The following is a 19,225-nucleotide window of genomic DNA, read 5'->3' as shown; positions in this document are numbered from 1 at the left end:
AGGTCCTGGATTCAGGACACCAAGGCTAGGAATAACAGATAGGCCTCAAACTGAACATCATCAATTAATATAATAACCAGAGGGCATTAATGCAGCTGTTACTAAAATGCTAAGGCACTGTGCTAAAGTAATGGACAGAAATTGCTTTTATCCTCAAAGAGTTACGAGGTAGACAACATGCATCTCAGCCTCTAAGTAATATACAAGATGGTCCTAGCAGCTAGGGGAGTTAAAGACCTCCTGCAAAAGATGATATTTGAGATGAGTGCTGAAAATGACAAATTCTAATGTGAAATGAGGATGGAGAGCATTGGACTGAAAAAAAAGAAACACAATGATGGGAGTTGTACATGGTAGACAAAAAGTTTGAGAAGGTAGGAAGTTAAAAGTGGGTAGATTGAAAAGGGCTTTATATGGCAAAGAAATGTCTAGATATGAAAATGGAAATATAATGGGGAGCTTCTAAAGCTTTGGGGGGAAAGGGAGGAGTGACAGATTTTGGAAGCTTTGTGAAGAATGAATTGGTGATATACTTTAGCAGCTTTGGGCAGGATGTTTTTAATTGGGAACAGACTTGAGGGAGGGAGACAAATTAGAAGGCTATTTTAAATATATTGAATAAAACATGATTTAAATTGAGTAAAGAAGGCAAAACACAAAAGAGATGCTATGAAAGTAGAAAAAGAAATACAGTGTCCATTGATCCAATATCTATGGGAAGAAAGAATGAGGTGTAAAATATGACATTAAAGTTGCAAATATGGATAACTAAAAGGTAACATCTAAAATTAAAAATAAAATGGAGAAAATGGATTTAAGGAGGGTGATAGAACATTCTGTGTTAGATATGTTGAGTTTCAAATGGTTATGGGACTCCTTGAAAGGCACAGAAGAATGAATTTGGACACAGCCAAACAGTGTGGTTCTTTCAATGACTTAAACCTGTTTTCCTGCACAAAAACCACACCATTTCCACAAAAATGTTGACCTAATGATAATGGTGATTTTGGAATATCACAGATGCCAATGATTCAAAGCAGTAGGATAGATGCATGATGCACTGAAGTATGTTTCATCTTGATTCTACTATGACCCACATTTAAGAAGCAATATAAAGGCTATTAATGTGGAAATAGAAGAAAAGGATGTAGGTTGATCATGTAGTAAGGAATACGGGATGAAAAAATCTAGTGTTTTGTACTAAAAGAATGTTTAAAAAAAGCCCAGCAAAACCGAGATGAAGGTGACCAGCACATTAGACAGAAACTTCCTATTGGATCTTTGAAGAAGTTCTGAGGAACAACATGTACAAAAATGGCATAAGATGAAGGAATATCGATAAAGATCCAAGATCTTTTGGATGGCCAAATGACATCATCAGAAAATGGAAAATATAAAATTTATATGGCTATACTATTGGGCAATTCTTCCAATATTTTATTCACTTCAATATATATTTAAAGTTATGTAATTATATATTTACAGAGTTTTGGTGTAGTACACACTTTTAGAAATGGAAAATCAGCTCTGTGAAACTCTACTAATAAGACTGAGTAGTCAAAAAATAATCAGAAAGATAGATAAATATAAACATGCACAGGTGATAGCATTCAAAGACTAAAAATAAACCCATGCAAAGAATACAAAAATTAATAAATATTCACAGAGAAGTTACAAGAAACAAAATTGTTGTAGATTTTTCACAAATTCAAAATATTATCACCATGAAATTTCCCTATGGAATATCATTATTTACTGAATAACTCGGGGGGGGCAAGATGCTGAATCATGTTCTATCCAAAATTTACCTTATTTTGTTTCTTTCACCTGAAACAGGATTTGCTTTAATTTTTTTATTTCCTTTCTCTTGTGGAAATATCTCTTCCATATCTCCAGCAATATCAGGGACAGTATAGCGATTACTTTTCTTCTCAGCAATTTTGGGGATGTGAGGAACATCATTTTTTTCTTGCTGTGTCCTACTAATTAATTCTTTAAACACTGTGGAAATAAAGAAATAAAAATCATAATTTTTTCTTAATAGAAAAATCTTCCCATGACTGATAAAATATACAATCAGTATGTAAAAACGATAGCCAGCTTTTGAAACTTTCTATTTTTCTTACTCTTTATCATCCTCCTCATCATCATAATCATCACTGACATTTACATCTATGAAACACAAAGCCCTTTTCATATTATTATTGCATTGAACCTTCAGAGGAACCCTTTGAATGTAGGTACTATTACTATTATTATTGCCATTTTAAAGTGAAGTCAGAAAGTGATTGGTCAAAGGTCACATAGCTGGAAAGTGTCTGAGTTAGAATTTGAACTAAAAACTTCCTGATTCCAAAACAGCCAAACATTTTCAAAAGAAGGGCTCTGTGTTAGTGGTAATCATCAATCATCTAGTAAAAGTAGAAAGGAAATGGCTCTTTCATTAAAAGAGCTATAGTTACTATAAAAAGTTATGCAATAAATGCTCTTGTTACATTATGCCCAAATATATATGGTGAAGAATACTAAATTAGATATGGAATAGAGAAAATGATAAATCACAAAGAATCAAGAAGCATTTATTAAATGTCTACTATGTTCATCACTGTATTGAGTGTTGAGAGTAGAAATAAAATGAAAAAATATCAATTCACAAGGAAGTTACAGTTTCAGTAACCTAAAATTTAAAATCCTTTGGAAAAAGAGAATAAGAATCCAAAATTGATATTCAAAGTCTGAGGAAAGTTATTCCCAATTAGTCAGGTAATCAAAGGATATGAGAAAATGCCATAAATGCAAAATATTAAATTGAGGCTGTGAAATATAGGAAAACTCAATGCTTAACACATTGTAAAAAGTCAGTACTAACACATTTCAAGAGGAATTGCAATGAGGCATATCATCTTCATCATGGGGAAAACAATTAGGAATTATGCCAGAGAAATTACCAACTTCATTCCCTTCAAAATGTTAATCCTACTACTTTTTTATATAGTTAGTCCAAGGAGATCTAAGGTAGGGGGAAAACTCTTATATGCACTAAATAATCACAGGTTAACAGTCAAAGAGCTGGAAATTACACACCCCACAATTGGAAAATGAGTAAAGAAATTTTGAGATATTATTGCAATGTAATATGAATGTCCCAGAAGGAACAACAAAGACATCCCAAGGACCAAAGCACCAGTAAACAAGTATCAATTAGCCCCAGGACATGTCAGTATCAAACCCAGGAATCCACTACCTCCTGCTCCATTTCTGCAATGATGTAAGCTTCTAGAGGACCCCTAAGACAAAGCAGATGATACACTTAAGAGCTATTTTCCGTAATACGTGGTGCGGATCATGGAACTTTCCATCGAATTTAAAGCTGACACCTCTTAAATTCCAAGTTCACAGCTATATAGAAGAGTGTAAGCATGGGATAATATTCTGAATTGTATTGTATGTTCTTCACCAAAATGTTGCCTGCATATTAGGAAGATTATTTTAATAGCTTTGTTAAAGAAAGGCCATTTATTATGAACTGATTACAATACAACTGGTGAGGATTGCTATTTAATATTCTTCCTAATCTGGTCCCAAGCAATAACACATTTCTTCTCTTCAGGTACTCTACTGTTCAGTCAAATTCTTCTCCTTACTATTTACCACATAGCACTCTACTCCCCATGTCTATATCTTGACACTAGTAGCTGCTGCTGCTGCTGCTGCTGACAATGTTTGTCCTTCATTCTCAAAATCCTGTCCTCCTGACTCCAAGACCAATGCTCTGTGCTGTCGCTGCTAACTACCGATTGCCAGAATGCATTCTACTGAACTTTGCAATTTTTCTTCCAAGTAAGACATTGACACTGACATGCAGATACATACTCAGTCCCCACTAATAAAAGCTCCTTGAAAGCCAGGATTGTTTCACTTTAAATTTTAACTACAACATCTAGATCAGTGACTGACACCCAGCTGTTGATTAATATGTGTTTTTTTCTTGTTTTTTTTTTTAGATTTTTTTTTCAAGGCAATTGGTTTAAGTGGCTTACCCAAAGCCACACGGCTAGATAATTATTAAGTGTCTGAGGTTGTATTGGAACCCAGGTACTCCTTACTCCAAGGCTGGTGCTCTATTCACTGTGCCACCTAAGCTGTCTCTAACATGTGTTTTTGACTTATATTGTAGTGATGGCAATGTGAATGGAATGAAAGGAATCAATTTAAAAGAAATACAGAAATAAAATTCAAAGAACTTGCTGAGAGATTAGCTGGGGAAGGATGGAGTAGTAAAGAAAAGGAAAATTCAAACCATGACTTTAGGTTTTAAACATAACTGAACAGGGTGGCAGTGATACAGGAGAGACAAAGAGACGGAGAGAAATAGGGAGAAATCGAACAAAGAGATGGGTTTTAGGCTGAGAAGTAAGAAAACTTTTTTTTGTCTTTATATTACTTCGCAAACTAACACATGAAAATGATTCAATCTACTTCTGTAGATGGTGACCTTCAGGCATTGGAAGAATATTCAAATACATAAGTACCTAGGCATGATTTCATTAAAGAGGTGAAGAAAATTTCATATATTATCAGATTTAGCTGATGTATTCATTAATTTTGCTTAACTGCTTTCTTTTCCTCCTTATTTGTATTCCTACAAGAAATGGGAAGGCTATATTCAGAAATCAAGGGAAACACAATCTTAAAATATATTTTCAAATTAAAAACTAATGGGTCAATTAGCTGAAATTATGCTTGGAAATCAAAACATTAAATGGGGCAGAGACGGTCGTAGGTAGAAAAGTCCCCATGACAATGTATTACTTTCCTGATATAATTTTTAATTTTTTAAATATATGTTTTGGATTAGAAAAGCTCTAAATTATATGCCGAAAAGAATTTCATAGCTTTCTTCCAACTGAAATATAAGCAAACAGTAAAGATTGTACGACTACACTACTGTCCTTTAAAGCTAATCATCCATACACTATTTCTGCAGTTATAATTTCACCTTTTATTAAAGTCTTTTCAAATTATTTCTCCCCTAATTATAGTGCCCTCTCTTTGTGGATTATTTCATATTTATCCTGCATATAGTTTAATTGCATAGCTGCTTGCCTGCTATCTCCCTCATTAGACTATGAGATACTTCAGATACAGACAATCTATATTTTTTCAGGGCTTAGTATAGTGCCTAGCACATGGCTGGCTCCTAATAACTATTTACTGAATGATCACTAGATAGGAGTATGAAAAAATATAGTCAGATTCGTTTTTTGATAGTTTTTGGTGAACTGGAGTAGAGAAACCCTCGAGTCAAAAGACCAGTTAGATCCTTATGATACAGTGGGTGCGACGTTTAGGAAGGCCCAAAACTAATGCAGTAGTTGCCTGAGTAGAAAGAGGTTGGGTGGTAGTGACAAAGAGATAGAAATGGCAAGATCGAGAAAGTGGATAGAAATGTGGGGTGAGGGAGAAGTAAGTGCTGAGGGTAATGCAGAGATTATGAAACAGAGGATAAAAGAACTGGAAGAGTCTGCAACAGAATTGGATGAAGTTCCGTAGAAAGACAACTCTTTGGGAAAGAAAATGAGTTCTATTTTGTACATGTTTGTTGAGTTGATTTCTTGAAGACATTCACTTTGAAATGTCCAACAGGCAATTCATGAAGTGAGGAAGACTGGAGTTGAATATAGAGATGTCTGAGTCATTCTCTAAGAGTTGATAATTGAACCCCTAAATATTGATGAGGCCTCCAAAAGAGTGTGTATAGAGAAAAGAGAAAGTTCAAGCTGGAGCTTTAAGATACACTCACAGTTATTGACAGTTATTTGGACAATGAGCCAGCCAAAGAGAATGAAAGGTGGGAGAATCAGGGAAAAAGTATTGTCCCAAAAGCCTAGAGATAAAAGAGTGGTCACTAATGTCCTATGTATCAGAAAACTCAAGAAGAACGGAGACTGAGAAAACATCAACATATATGATAATTAAGGCACTAACAATAACTGGAGATAGGAACTTCAATTTAGTGATGAGATCAGAAGCCATATCACTAAGGACTGAGAAATGAGTAATGTGGAATTTTTAATCCTGTGTGAACATGTCAAAATGGCTCTGAGCAAGTCAGTTATCCTTTCCCCCCCCACCATCTGCATGATTTGAATGTTTGACTGGATAAACTCAATGTTCTTTCCAACTCTGACATATAGGTACTATAGGTTTTGCATATCAGAAAATATAACCTGAATATATACCATTCTCTATTAAATATTTTACATTTTTGCTCCAAATCCTGAAAATATAATTCTATATTCTCACTCTTTTATTGCTTAAGTGCAATTACTTAACTATGAAATGAAATAAAGATAGTAAAAATATATTAAAGCATATTTTGTTCATTCTTCTACGAATGAATGGTTATGTCCAAAACTGATTGTAGTCATTTTAAAGTATATAAAATTACACACAAATGTTTATATTGTGGTGCAACAGAAAGCGAAGTATAGTACATAAAGTCATAGGTGTGACATGATTTAATCTACATAACCTCTTTTATGTTAGACTCAGGCATCAGGAATGAAATATTCAACGTGGAATTCGGAAGATTTTGTAAGTGGAGAAAAAAAAAGGAAAATAAGGATTTTACTAAAATAATTCCATGAATGCCTCACAAGGACAGATTCCTGGGGAGCCTCATGAGAAACACTCTTCTATATTGACTTATCAGTATTTTTCAATCACTTTTTTGATTAAGTCATTCAATTAGCTCTATAACCATTCATTTTCTAACCTTCAGTCTCCATGTTTTTTATATAGATAACATGAAAACCTCTAATATTTTGCTGAAATCTCAGGAAAATACAGCAATATTCCACTACCAGTCTGTTATTAACTCTCAAAAAAAGAAAAATCAGTATATAGGCTCTCTTTTTTAAAATTTATTTTTATTAAAGATATTATCTGAGTTTTACTATTTTCCCCCCAATCTTGCTTCCTTCCCCCCACCCCACCCCCATGGAAAGCACTCTGTCAGTCTTTACTTTATTTCCATGTTGTAACTTGATCCAAATTGGGTGTGATGAGAGAGAAGTCTAAGACATAACAAGATCAGACAAAAAGATATATGATTTTTTCCTAAATTAAAGGGAATACTCCTTGCACTTTGTTCAAACTCCACAGCTCCTTATCTGGATACAGATGGCACTCTCCTCTGCAGACAGCCTAAAATTGTTCCCAATTGTTGCACTGATGGAATGAGCAAGTCCATCAAGGTTGAACATCACTCCCATGTTGCTGTTAGGGTGTACAATGTTTTTCTGGTTCTGCTCATCTCATTCATCATCAGTTCATGCAAATCCCTCCAGGCTTCCCTGAAATCCCATCCTTCCTGATTTCTAAAAGAAAAATAGTGTGCCATGACATAGATATACCACAGTTTGCTAAGCCATTCCCCAATTGAAGGGCATTTACTGGATTTCCAATTCTTTGCCACCACAAACAGGGCTGCTATAAATATTTTTGTACAAGTAATGTTTTTACCCTTTTTCTTCATCTCTTCAGGGTATAGACCCGGTAGTGGTATTGCTGGGTCAAAGGGCATGCACATTTTCGTCACCCTTTGGGCATAGTTCCAAATAGCTCTACAAAAGGGTTGGATGAGTTCACAGCTCCACCAACAGTGTAATAGTGTCCCAGATTTCCCAAAACCCTTCCAACAATGATCATTATCCTCCCTTTTCATATTGTCCAATCTGAGAGGTGTGAGGTGGTACCTCAGAGCAGCTTTAATTTGCTTTTCTCTAATAATTAATTATCTATAGCACTTTTTCATATGGCTATGGATTGCTTTGATCTCATCTGTAAATTGCCTTTGCATATCCTTTGACCATTTGTCAATTGGGGAATGGCTTTTTGTTTTTAAAAATATGACTCAGTTCTCTGTATATTTTAGAAATGAGTCCTTTTTAAGAATCATTAGTTGTAAAGATTGTTTCCCAATTTACGACATTTCTTTTGCTCTTGGTTACATTGGTTTTATCTGTGCAAAGGCGTTTAAATTTAATGTAATCGAAGTCATCTAATTGGTTTTTGGTGATGTTCCCCAACTCTTCCTTAGTCATAAACTGCTCCCCATTCCACAGAACTGACAGGTAGACTAGGCCTTGATCTTCTAGTTTGCTTATAGTATTATTTTTTTGCCTATGTCCTGTAACCATTTGGATCTTATCTTGGTAAAGGGTGTTGGTCTAATCTAAGTTTCTTCCATACTAACTTCCAATTTTCCCAGTAATGTTTTATCAAAGCAGTAGTTTTTATCCCAATGGCCAGACTCTTTGGGTTTATCGACAACAGATCACTATAATTATCTCCTGCTATTAAACCTAGTCTATTCCACTGGTTCACCACTCTATTTATTAGCCAATACCAAACAGTTTTGATGACTGATGCTTTATAATATAATTTTAGATCAGGTAGGGCTAAGCTTCCCTCTTTTGCACTATTTTTCATTAAGCTCCTGGCAATTCTTCACTTTTTATTTCTCTATATGAATTTACTTACATTTTTTTTCTAACTCATTAAAGTAATTTTTTGGAATTTTGATTGGTAGGACACTAAACAGATAGTTTAGTTTTGGTAGAATTGCCATTTTTATTATATTAGGTCTTCCTATCCATGAGCAGTTGATACTTGCCCAGTTATTTAAATCTGATTTAATTTGTTTGAGAAGTGTTTTATAATTTTTTTCAAAAAAGATTCTGAGTCTGTCTTGGCAAATAGACTCCCAAGTACTTTATATTGTCTGAGGTTACTTTGAATGGGATTTCTCTTTCTAGCTCTTCCTACTGAATCTTGCTAGACATATATAGAAAAGTTGAGGATTTATGAGGGTTTATTTTATAAACTGCAACTTTGATAAAATTGTTAATTGTTTGCAGTAGTTTTTTGGATGATTTCTTAGGATTCTCTAGGTAGACCATTATGTCATCTGTAAAGAGTGAGAGTTTTGTCTCTTCCTTCCCAATTCTAATTCCTTCAATTTCTTTTTCTTCTCCAATTGCTGATGCTAACATTTCTAATAAATATTGAATAGTAGTGCTGCTAATGGGCACCCTTGTTTCACCCCTGATCTTATTGGGAATGCCTCTAGCATCTCCCCATTGAATATAATGCTTGTTGATGGTTTCAAATAGATATTGGTAATTATTTTAAGGAACAGTCCATTTATTCCTACACTCTCTAGAGTTTTTCATAGGAATGGATGCTGTATTTTGTCAAAAGCTTTTTCAGCATCTATTGATATGATCATATGATTTCTGATAGGTTTGTTGTTGATATAATTGAATATAGTAACAGTTTTCCTAATATTGAACCAACCCTGCATTCCTGGAATAAATTCTACTTGATCATAATGTATTATCCTAGTGATGACTTGTAATCATTTTGCTAAGATTTTATTTAGCATTTTTGCATCTATATTCATCAGGGAAATAGATCTATAATTTCCTTTCTCTGTATTAACTCTTCCTGGTTTAGGTAACAGTACCATATTGGTTTCATAGAAAGAGTTAGGCAGAGTTCCATCTTTCCCTATTTTTCCAAAGAGTTTACATAGGATTGGAACCAATAGTTCCTTAAATGTTTGGTAGAATTCACTTGTGAATCCATCAGGCCCTGGAAATAGGCTCTCTTTAGCGACCATCACGTTTCTGTCCAGATATTCAAAAAAGCATCTCTTAAATAAATACAATGTAGTAATTTTATGCAATCTCTAATCTGCTCACTTTCCTGAAAATCAAGATATTTGTCCTGCTATTTTTTTTTTTACTTTTCGGTATCACCCAGGGATCAGTAGAAGTAGACTATGTAAGGCCTGGTGACTTGACTTCATGGAAGGCGTCTCTTAGGTACTTTCTTAAGATTCCCTTCAAAACTTTCATTTTTCTTTTAATACAATTTTGCTTTATTTTTCTGTAGTCTAAGGATCATTGTCCTTGACGAAGAAAGCAGAAGTCCCTGCCTTTTCTCTGCCATCTGATATTACTGTTCCATTTTGGTCAGAGGTTCTGTTCCTTCATTCTCCTTCTCCCCACCCCCAAGTGTAGCTATAAAACAAACACTTCTTTCCATTGAGAAAAGTTTTCAGACTAGTTTCTTATGCAACAAAACTCACCAAAAATGTTGGCTTTTAAAGTCAGAGAGAGATGAGTATTTTTCTCTAATATTTCAAGAGCCTTCCCCAATGTAATGTTCTCAAAATTTTGTCCTTTATTTATTAGTGACCAAATGAAAAAAGTACATTAATAAATACTAATAATGCTATGGTTTTTACAATTAAGCATCATAAATTTTGTTAATGTAATTTCTAGTTAATATATAAGACAGCAAGGTCATACAGTGGACAGTGTGCTAGAAAACTGGAATAAACCCCAGAAATATATTGGCTGTATCATTAAATTTCTCTACCTTAGTTTCCTTATCTGTAAAATGAAAATAATAACAGCACTTTCATTTCAAGGGTGCTGTGAGAATAAAAATAGTTTATATATATATATATGTATATATATATATATATATATATGTATATATATATATATATATATATATATATTACATATAATATGATATAAAAGTTAGATTTCTAAATGTATTATTAAATACATATCTTCAAAGAAATAAACAGTGCAATATTTGTAAGAATTTCAACAGATTTAAGAGTAATATTAAACTAACTTGGAATTCTCTCTCAGACCTTTCATAACTGATGAGCCTGGGGAATACTTACCCTTTCTCAGTCTCCATTTTCCCATCAGTGAAAGAGGAAACAAATATACCTGCCATTATTAGGGTCAAATGAGATAATGGACTTAAAGAGGTCTGAAAAGCTTAAGAGTGATTTCATAAACGTTCTGAGTCACTATTATATCTAAACAGAAATATTTAATTTAGTTGGCTTACTTCAAAGGAGAAGCAATGGAAATCATTTTCATCAGCCCTAGTACTGTATCAGTGAATGGAATCCAACGGACTTCTCCTATTTCATAAGGCCACACTCACTTTGGTAACTGGCAATGCTGTTATCACAGGAAAACCACTGAGTTTATGTACTGCCATGCTACTAAAGAAGATGGATGAACATTCTTTTTTTAAAATGCAAAAGTATCATCATTTGTGAAGACTACTAAAATTTTGCTGACTGACTGAACTTCGTTAAGGATAGGAAGATTAAGGATTTATCGGAGGGAGAGAGCATGGTGAATGAAGAAATAGCAAGATAAAGGATGAAGAAAGGCAAGAGGTGAGGAAGGAAGTGATCAAACAATATTAGGGATCTCCTATGTTGATAGTAATCTTCATGGTGCTTTTGCCATCATATTTGCGATAAAATTTCATTAAAATATTTATGTTTATTAAGTTTAAGAGAAAAATGTTTTAAAGAGTTTTGAAACTGGAAATATTATTTACAATTTTTTTACCTGGTCTCCTCGTTTGAGTCCACATTCAGCAGCTTTGCTGCCTAGTTCTACTCCTTCCACAAAAATACCAAACCCCTCACTTCCTCCAATGAGGCTGAAAAAAAGCAGTGACTCCGGGGAAGTCTTCTGAAAAGTAATTTGTCTCCATTTAGCCTTTGCAGCACAGGCAATATTTAATAAACGAAGATACTCCTTCATTTTCTGTAAATAAAAATAGAAAACTGTCTATTTTTCCCTTAAAATATGAAAAGATTTTATCATTAAAGCATTTATAGGGGTGGCATAGTGGATAAAGCACCGGCCTTGGAGTCAGGAGTACCTGGGTTCAAATCCGGTCTCAGACACTTAATAATTGCCTAGCTGTGTGGCCTTGGGCAAGCCACTTAACCCCATTTGCCTTGCAAAAAAAAAAAAAAAACAAAAAAGAAAAAACAAAAAGCATTTATAGACATAATTACCTAATAATAGCCATACTATGTAATTGATTCATATGAAGAGGTGGTCCTCCTACTTGGCAAGGAAAATCTCTCCACATGTAGCAATATTCTATCCCTTTCCATCTTCTTTAGAATACTTCCTACATTAACATTCCTACTCTTTCATCTTCATTTTCTTTCAATCTACTGAGTGCTTCTTTGCTGCCTCAGAAACTCTTGATCCATTCATCTCAGCTACCTCTCATCCTACAGGCTCTCTTCTCTGTTGTGGCTAAACTCCTTGAGAAGGTTGTCTACAATCAGTGTCTCTCTCCACGTCTTATGCCCTCAACTCTCTTCTTAAATCTAGACAATCTTGCTCTCAACCTCATCATTCAACTGTAACTGCTCTCTTCAAAGTTAAAAATGAATTCTTTTTAAAATAAATTTTATTATGTCTTTTATTTTTATAATAATAATTTTCCTCAGTAGCCCTCCCCTTTTAAGAAAATCTTCCCCTGTAACAAATAGTATATTTTAATGGGAAAAAAAAAAGGATAAGGGTGAGAAAATGAACACAACTGATGAATGCAATGAAGACAACTAGGGCCTTCCCAACGAAGATTCTTCCAGAGTTAAAAACCTCCCAATTAAGAGCAATTCTTCACACAATAAAGGATTAAAAATGGTAGCTGATTCACTGTCTGACATTATAAAATAAAAGGTGTGTTAAGGTTAAGAATAAGTGGAGGTGAGGAACTCTAAATCATGTGAGCAACAATACAATGGGGTGAAGATTCTCTGATACCCAAAGCTCTACAGAACAAATAACGTACCAAAGACAAAACAACTTGAAATACCTTTTTGATCCACAACACTCAGAATATGAAAAAGGAAACTCTTCCACAAAAATAGAATTCCTGGAATTGATGGTCACTCACCACTCTTCTCCTACCTCCCACATTGTTAAGATACATTTGCAGTCTTAAGAGAATGACACAGGCTTATACCAAAAATCACTCCAGCATCCAGGAGCCCCCCACTCCTTTATTTTTTTTAGAGATCCAATTCCAGACACAATTTCTAGTGTAAAATTTTGCTCAGGCCTCAGTGATTGGTATGGCAATAGTCCATAAAAATAGCCCATAAAAGCCTGCCACAGGCCTAATCCAGAAGCACTAACATTGTTAAGTTCTGAACTGCTCCTATTGGGGAAAACAGGCACTGAAGTGATAATGATAGGTGAGAACTTCTGGGAAGTTCAGTAGCACTGCACTAAGCCTGGGGAAAAGACAACAACATCATCTGGGATCAGTTCTGATCATTCAAGTCATTTAGGACAAATATTTAATTCTGGTGAATCAAAATATGCCTAATGGGGAAAGAAGCTAAAATGATTTGAGATCCAGTACCCAGTGGATATAAAATAAGTGGAGAAGTGATTGATAAAGACTGACAGTACCAAAGAATTCAGAAGGAAGAAAACCCAAAGACCTTGAACATAAACAGAAAAATCACTAGGAAAAACTATAACAACAGAAAGAAATATCTCCAGATCTAATCAACAAGCTCAGACAGCTAGAATTAAATACTGCAAAATAAAGGAAAATAATGCAACACTTGAGACAGGGGACTCCGTGTAATGTGAGAAAAATATGGAATCACAATATACTATTCCTGAGTAGTTTAAAGAGAAATGAAAATTATGAGAACAAAATGTTTGTCCTACACAGAAGATATGAGAACAGAAAAACTTGAATCTGCACTGACACACTTCAGATTAGAAAGAGAGTATGGGGGGGGGGGGTGGCTAGGTGGCACAGTGGATGGAACACAGGCCACCCTGGAGTCAGGAGTTCCTGAGTTCAAAGCGGGTCTCAGACAGTTAATAATTACCTTCTTGCTTGACCTTGGGCAAGCCAATTAATTCCATTGCCTTTCACAAGAAAATAACCTAAAAGAAACAAAAGACCGACTGGGAATGCAGATACATAGAAGTGAAAGGTAACTTAGATGATGAGAAGCTAAGAATAAAAACATTAGTTTACCATGTAAACCAAACATACAGATCCAAAAGACAGAATGCATAGAGACAGTCTAAGGATCTTGGGTTGCCTATAAGAACATGTCCCAAAAAACCCCTCAACATCACAATACATAAAATAATAGAATTGCTCAGAACTTCTACACATAGAAAATGAAACTCCAGGTGAAAGAATTCATAGATTGCCTCCATGAAAAAAGAAAGACAATCAAGGTGTAAACTGCAAGATACATAGTGGATTTTTAGCAATTCAATTCAGAAACAATTTCAGCAAGTCATCAGTATAAAAATGTTTAAACACAAGGGAAAGAATGAAAATAATGCAAAAAATATTGTGCATAACTAGAAAAAATGAAGAGGGAAAGGAATATAAGTATATGAAAAGCATTGGAGCTGAGAGTGTAGCTTACGTAACCTATGCTGAAAATCTGAATTTAACCATGAGATAAAAGATGGACAGAGATTTTGAGAGCGGATGATGGTATAAAAGTCAAAATAGGGGCAATAGTCTAAAACAGTGTTAAGGGGAAAAGGAATTAGAGGGTTCAATGAAGGTGGAAAATAGATATAGGAGGCCAAGGTAGGTTATACTAGGAGGTTATAATCAAACAGAAGAATATAAGAGTTTCTAGTGAGGGAAGTCAAATTAAGGAAGACTTATCTTTCTGAGTTTTCAAATCGATGTCAGACACTTATTAACTATGTGATCTTAGGTCTATTTGTCTCGGGTTCTCATCAGTAAAATGAGTTGGAAAAGGAAATGAGAAACCACTAATGACTACAGATGGTATTTTCAAGGAAGTTAGGTACAAAAGGCAGAAGAAATATAGAACAATAGTAAGCCAGGAAGAAGAATCAAGTGAGGGGTTTTGGGGGGAATAGGGAAGACCCTACTAGACAAAGATTTATGCAAATAATCTTTAAATCATCCTGACATGAACAAAAATACCAATATACAATAAAAATTAAAATCATAATAATATGATGATTAAAAACAAACTTACAGTAAGATAGTTGTTAACATTCGCATTATCAGTGATGGTCTGGTGTTCTCCCCTGTGGTTAATTTTTCTTAACCTTTTTTGAGATTGTTTTTCAAAAATTTTTCTTTGGAAGAGATATTCTTCATCTTTGGAATTCTTTATCTGAAATATATGTTTGAGCTCCTGCTTAAACTTCCATTTTTTCCCATATCATTAAAATTCTACTGAGTCTTATAAAGCTCATAAGAATATCATATGTATAACTTGCTGTGCCCCAACAGGTTACCATAAGAAAGAGGTTAAGTAATTACACACTCACTAGTTCAACCAATTCTGAAGTGACATTATGAGAAAGTCACCACAGTTTTCTTCCAAGAAGAAACTTCCCTATTCTGTTTTTCTAACTAAAGTGCACATTTTAGAATTACAATTAGTTAATATAATACACTGCCTAATGATATCTATTTTATTTAACCAATATAATCAAAGTCTTATGTTTAAATAAATCACTAGAAAATAAAGTGCTATGAATAAAAATATATTCACACTTCCTTCCACCTTATCTATATCACTTCATATTTAACAAAGATTTACTTAATTTTTGTTTATTCAAGTCACAATCTACCAATAAGCATGAAGTCAAATTGATTATGGATATAATGTGGCATTCCAAGTAACTCTTGCTGCTATCATTAATGCTCACTGTAACCTACTGAAAGTGTTAAATTTAGTCACAAAGCAAGTGGCATGACACTCCTAATATTAGACTTGTTTTAAGCTCAAGTTTTGTATCTTAGTCCTGGTACTACCTTACCCTCTATTGTTTTGGAATAATCCAAGAATGACTAGAATGACATCCCCTCAATGATAAAATGCACTGAATATAATATATTTGAATTCAATTAAGATCATGTCATTACTGTTTATTTTAGATCTTAAGTTTAAATGACCAATTAAATAAAAGGAATTGATGTGCAATGGACATTGGGCAAGTCAACAAAAACAACAAACATACAATTTTCATTTAACTTAATAGTTTAAAACTTTTTAGACACAAGGATGAATGTTCAATGTTGTTAAAAGGAAATATCTGGAACATACTAAGTGCTGACTGATTTGACTAAATGGTCGGCTGATGTCAGCAGAGTCAACATGATAGAGCAGAGCCAACATTCCAGCTCAACTCTTCCAACATTTCTCACCCAAAAAACCGTACAATAGGAAGCAGACTGAATTCTGGAGCAGCTCAGATAACATTTTTCCAGTCTAAGGAGTTAAGTAAGCTCAGAAGAAGGGTGGGCCTGAAGAATACAAAGCAGCAACAGAGGTGATGGATCTCAGGAGCTCGGTGCCATGGACAGCAAATCAGAAAAAGGTTGCAGCAGAACCTCAACTAACACTGGACACAACTGCAGGGCAACTCCACTGTCCAAATGCCATTCTCATGTGTATTTCCAGACAGAATGGAGAGCTTCTGATTGGTCACAAGGGAGCAGAAAACTGGTCAGAGTTCTATGGCTGAGAGATTTGCTATTGATTGCAACTGTGGGGAAAACGAGGCCTTTCCTTAGTGAAGAATCAAGCAGAGAAAGGACAAAAGTAACCAGACTTGACCCAGTTAAAAAAAAAATCTTGGAAGCACTGAAAACTCATAGATCTCCCCCTCCCCAGCCCAGAGAACTAAATCTGATGTCTGAAAATAGCAACACACACACACACACACACACACACACACACACACACACACACAAAGAAAGAAGTCTTGGGGCAGAAGCTCCCCTCACCCAGTTGAGGAAAGCAAACTTTATAATAAACTTCAAAGTCAAGAAAAAGGCTGGAGAATGAGCAGAAGAAAAAGACTTGCTACTAGAGTGGCAAGGAAAAATGTGAAAACAGCTATAAGCAAAAGCTTCAGAGAAAACAACATAAATTAGACCTAAGCCTAAAAAGAATTCCTGAGATGGTTTAAAGGATAAAAGTGGAAGAGGAAAAACTGGGGAAAGAAATGAATGTGATGCATGAAAATTATGAAAAGAAAATTAGAAATTTGGTAAAAGAGGTAAAAAAAAAGAACACCAAAACACCCCAAATTATCCAAATTGTAAGAGACACAAAAATTCATTGAAGAAATGAACTACTTAACAAAAGGATTAATCAAATGGAAGAAGAGTTTCAAATGTTTCAATGAAGAAAATAATTCCTTACAAATCAGAATGGGGCAAGTGGAGATTGACTCCCAAAAGCTCAAGAAATGATCAAAATTAAGTCAAAAGATGAATAAAATAGAAGAAAATGTGAAATATCTCAACTGAAAAACAATGTGAACTTGAAAACAGATGAAAGAGAAATAATTTAAGAATTCTTGGGCTACTTAAAACCATTAAGTAAACAAAGAACTTAGATATCATATTTCAAGAAATTTTGAAAAAAATAAAACCTGCCCAAGGGGAAGCCAGGTGGCACAGTGGATACAGCACAAGCCCCAGAGTCAGGTGGAATTGAGTTCAAATCTAGCCTGAGACACTTAATAATAATTGCTTAGCTGTGTCATCTTGGGCAAATCACTCTGAACTCCATTGCCTTAAATTTAAGAAAAAAAAATACTGCCCAATAACTTAGGTCCAGAGGGGAAAATAGAAACCAAAAATATCCATGAATCTGCTCAAAAAGATCCCAAAATGAAAACTTGTAACTTTTTTAGCCAAATTCCAGCAATCACATGTCAAGGAGAAAATATTTCACCAGAACAAAGCCATTGAGATATCATGGAGTCAGTTAGGATCACAGAAGATTTACTAGCTTCCCTATTAAAGAAGCGGAGAGCTAAGAACATGCTATCCTGCAATGGAAAGTAGCTAGAATTACAACCAGGAAAAACCTATCAAGCAAAACAATATAATATTTCAGGAGCAAACGTGATTATTTAATGAGAGAACTTGCAAGTCCTCCTGATGAAAAGATTGGAGCTGAACATAAGTCTCCAGAGAATCATAAGGATTTCCATAAGGTTCAAGTGTTTACATCCTTGCGTGGGAAGATGATAAATTAACTCTAAAGACTTAATCATGAATGGAGCAGTTAGGAGTCTACAACAGACAGAGGTCATGGGTGTGAGTTAATTATGTTGAGATGATCACCAAAAAACTAGGGAGTTAAAAAGAGGGATGTACTGGGAGAAAGAAGGAAAATTATCTCACATAAAATAGTTATGTAAGAAAGAGATTTTATAGTGAACAAAAGCACTAATGGGATTGGCTTGAACTTCATTCTCATTAGAATATATATATATATAGATATAGATATAGATATAGATATAGATATAGATACAGATAAATATATATATATATATATATATATATATATATATAAATTCACACACACACACACACACACACACACACACGCAGAAACACAATGAGCTGGGTATAGAAATCTATCTTGCCTATCAAGGAATAAGAGAACAAGATGATTAGGTGGGGGGAAGGGAAGGAACATAGAGGAATTAATAAAAGAGAAGGGAGATTAAAGGAGGCAGTGGTCAGAAATAAAACAGACATTTGAAGAGAGACAGGGCAAAAAAAACCAGAAGACATAGGTTGGACAGAAACACAGCAATCATAAGTTTCTGTTTGTGTGTCTGAGTGTGTTTGTGTGTGTGTGTGTGTGTTTGTGTGTGTGTGTGTATGTGTGTGTGTGTGTGTGTGTGAATGGGTGAACTCACCATAAAATGGAAGCAGATAGCAGAAAAAATTAGAAACCCCAAATCCAAAAATATACCATACAATGAAACACACAGATTTAAATAAGGGACTGGAGCAGAATCCATTATACATCAATTAAGGTGGAAAAAATATAAAGGCATGAATCATGATCTGAAGATATTCATTATTCCTGGTATTCATTTGCAAACTCTTTTTACTAGTAATAGAAAAAATAGAACTAATTAAGAGATAGCAAGAGAAAAGTTATCAGATGTTAAAATAATATTTTAGTTTCACTTATAAATGTCTTATTTTTTCAAGTACATGGAGAACAGAGCTTAATTTTAAAAAGTTAGAGCCACTGATAAATCAAAGTATATGAACAAAAAATTCTCAGAAGAAAGAAGTCATATTTTTAAAATGGTCTAAATCACTACTAATTAATGAAAATTAAAAAGGATCCCGTGGTACCACTTCAAGCCTATCTAATTTCTTAACATGACAGAATGGGAAAACAAGGACACTACTGCACTGCTGGTAGAGTTGTGAACTGTTCTGACTCTTCTAGACAACAGTGTGGAATTTTGCCCCAAGGACTAATAAAACGGAGCATATCCAG

At 34.4% G+C, this 19,225-nt stretch overlaps 1 protein-coding gene and 1 pseudogene across 5 annotated transcripts in view; both read right to left on the bottom strand.

Annotated features, from left to right (window-relative positions):
* Positions 1–19,225, bottom strand: part of LOC141504390 (folliculin-interacting protein 1-like) — a 281,771-nt pseudogene that overhangs the window by 43,901 nt on the left and 218,645 nt on the right.
* The window catches only part of RAPGEF6 (Rap guanine nucleotide exchange factor 6), a 44,720-nt gene continuing 27,271 nt past the window's right edge, over positions 1,777–19,225 (bottom strand). For 2 of the 5 annotated variants that reach the window (XM_074213296.1, XM_074213298.1), the window contains 3 exons: positions 14,927–15,067; positions 11,463–11,663; positions 6,993–7,382 (listed from right to left, as the gene is read on the bottom strand). In XM_074213296.1, coding sequence (XP_074069397.1) covers positions 7,335–7,382; positions 11,463–11,663; positions 14,927–15,067 — 390 coding nt within the window. In that variant the 3' untranslated portion in view covers positions 6,993–7,334. Of the gene's footprint in view, positions 2,002–6,992; positions 7,383–11,462; positions 11,664–14,926; positions 15,068–19,225 lie in introns of those variants that run through there. The other 3 variants (XM_074213297.1, XM_074213301.1, XM_074213299.1) reach the window with 3 other exon arrangements.

This window comes from Macrotis lagotis, chromosome 1, assembly GCF_037893015.1.
Source record: "Macrotis lagotis isolate mMagLag1 chromosome 1, bilby.v1.9.chrom.fasta, whole genome shotgun sequence".
In the NCBI taxonomy this organism is placed as follows: Eukaryota; Metazoa; Chordata; class Mammalia; order Peramelemorphia; family Peramelidae; genus Macrotis; species Macrotis lagotis.
The sequence above is the reverse complement of the archived record's forward strand: the minus strand, read 5'-3'. Positions and strand labels throughout refer to the sequence as shown.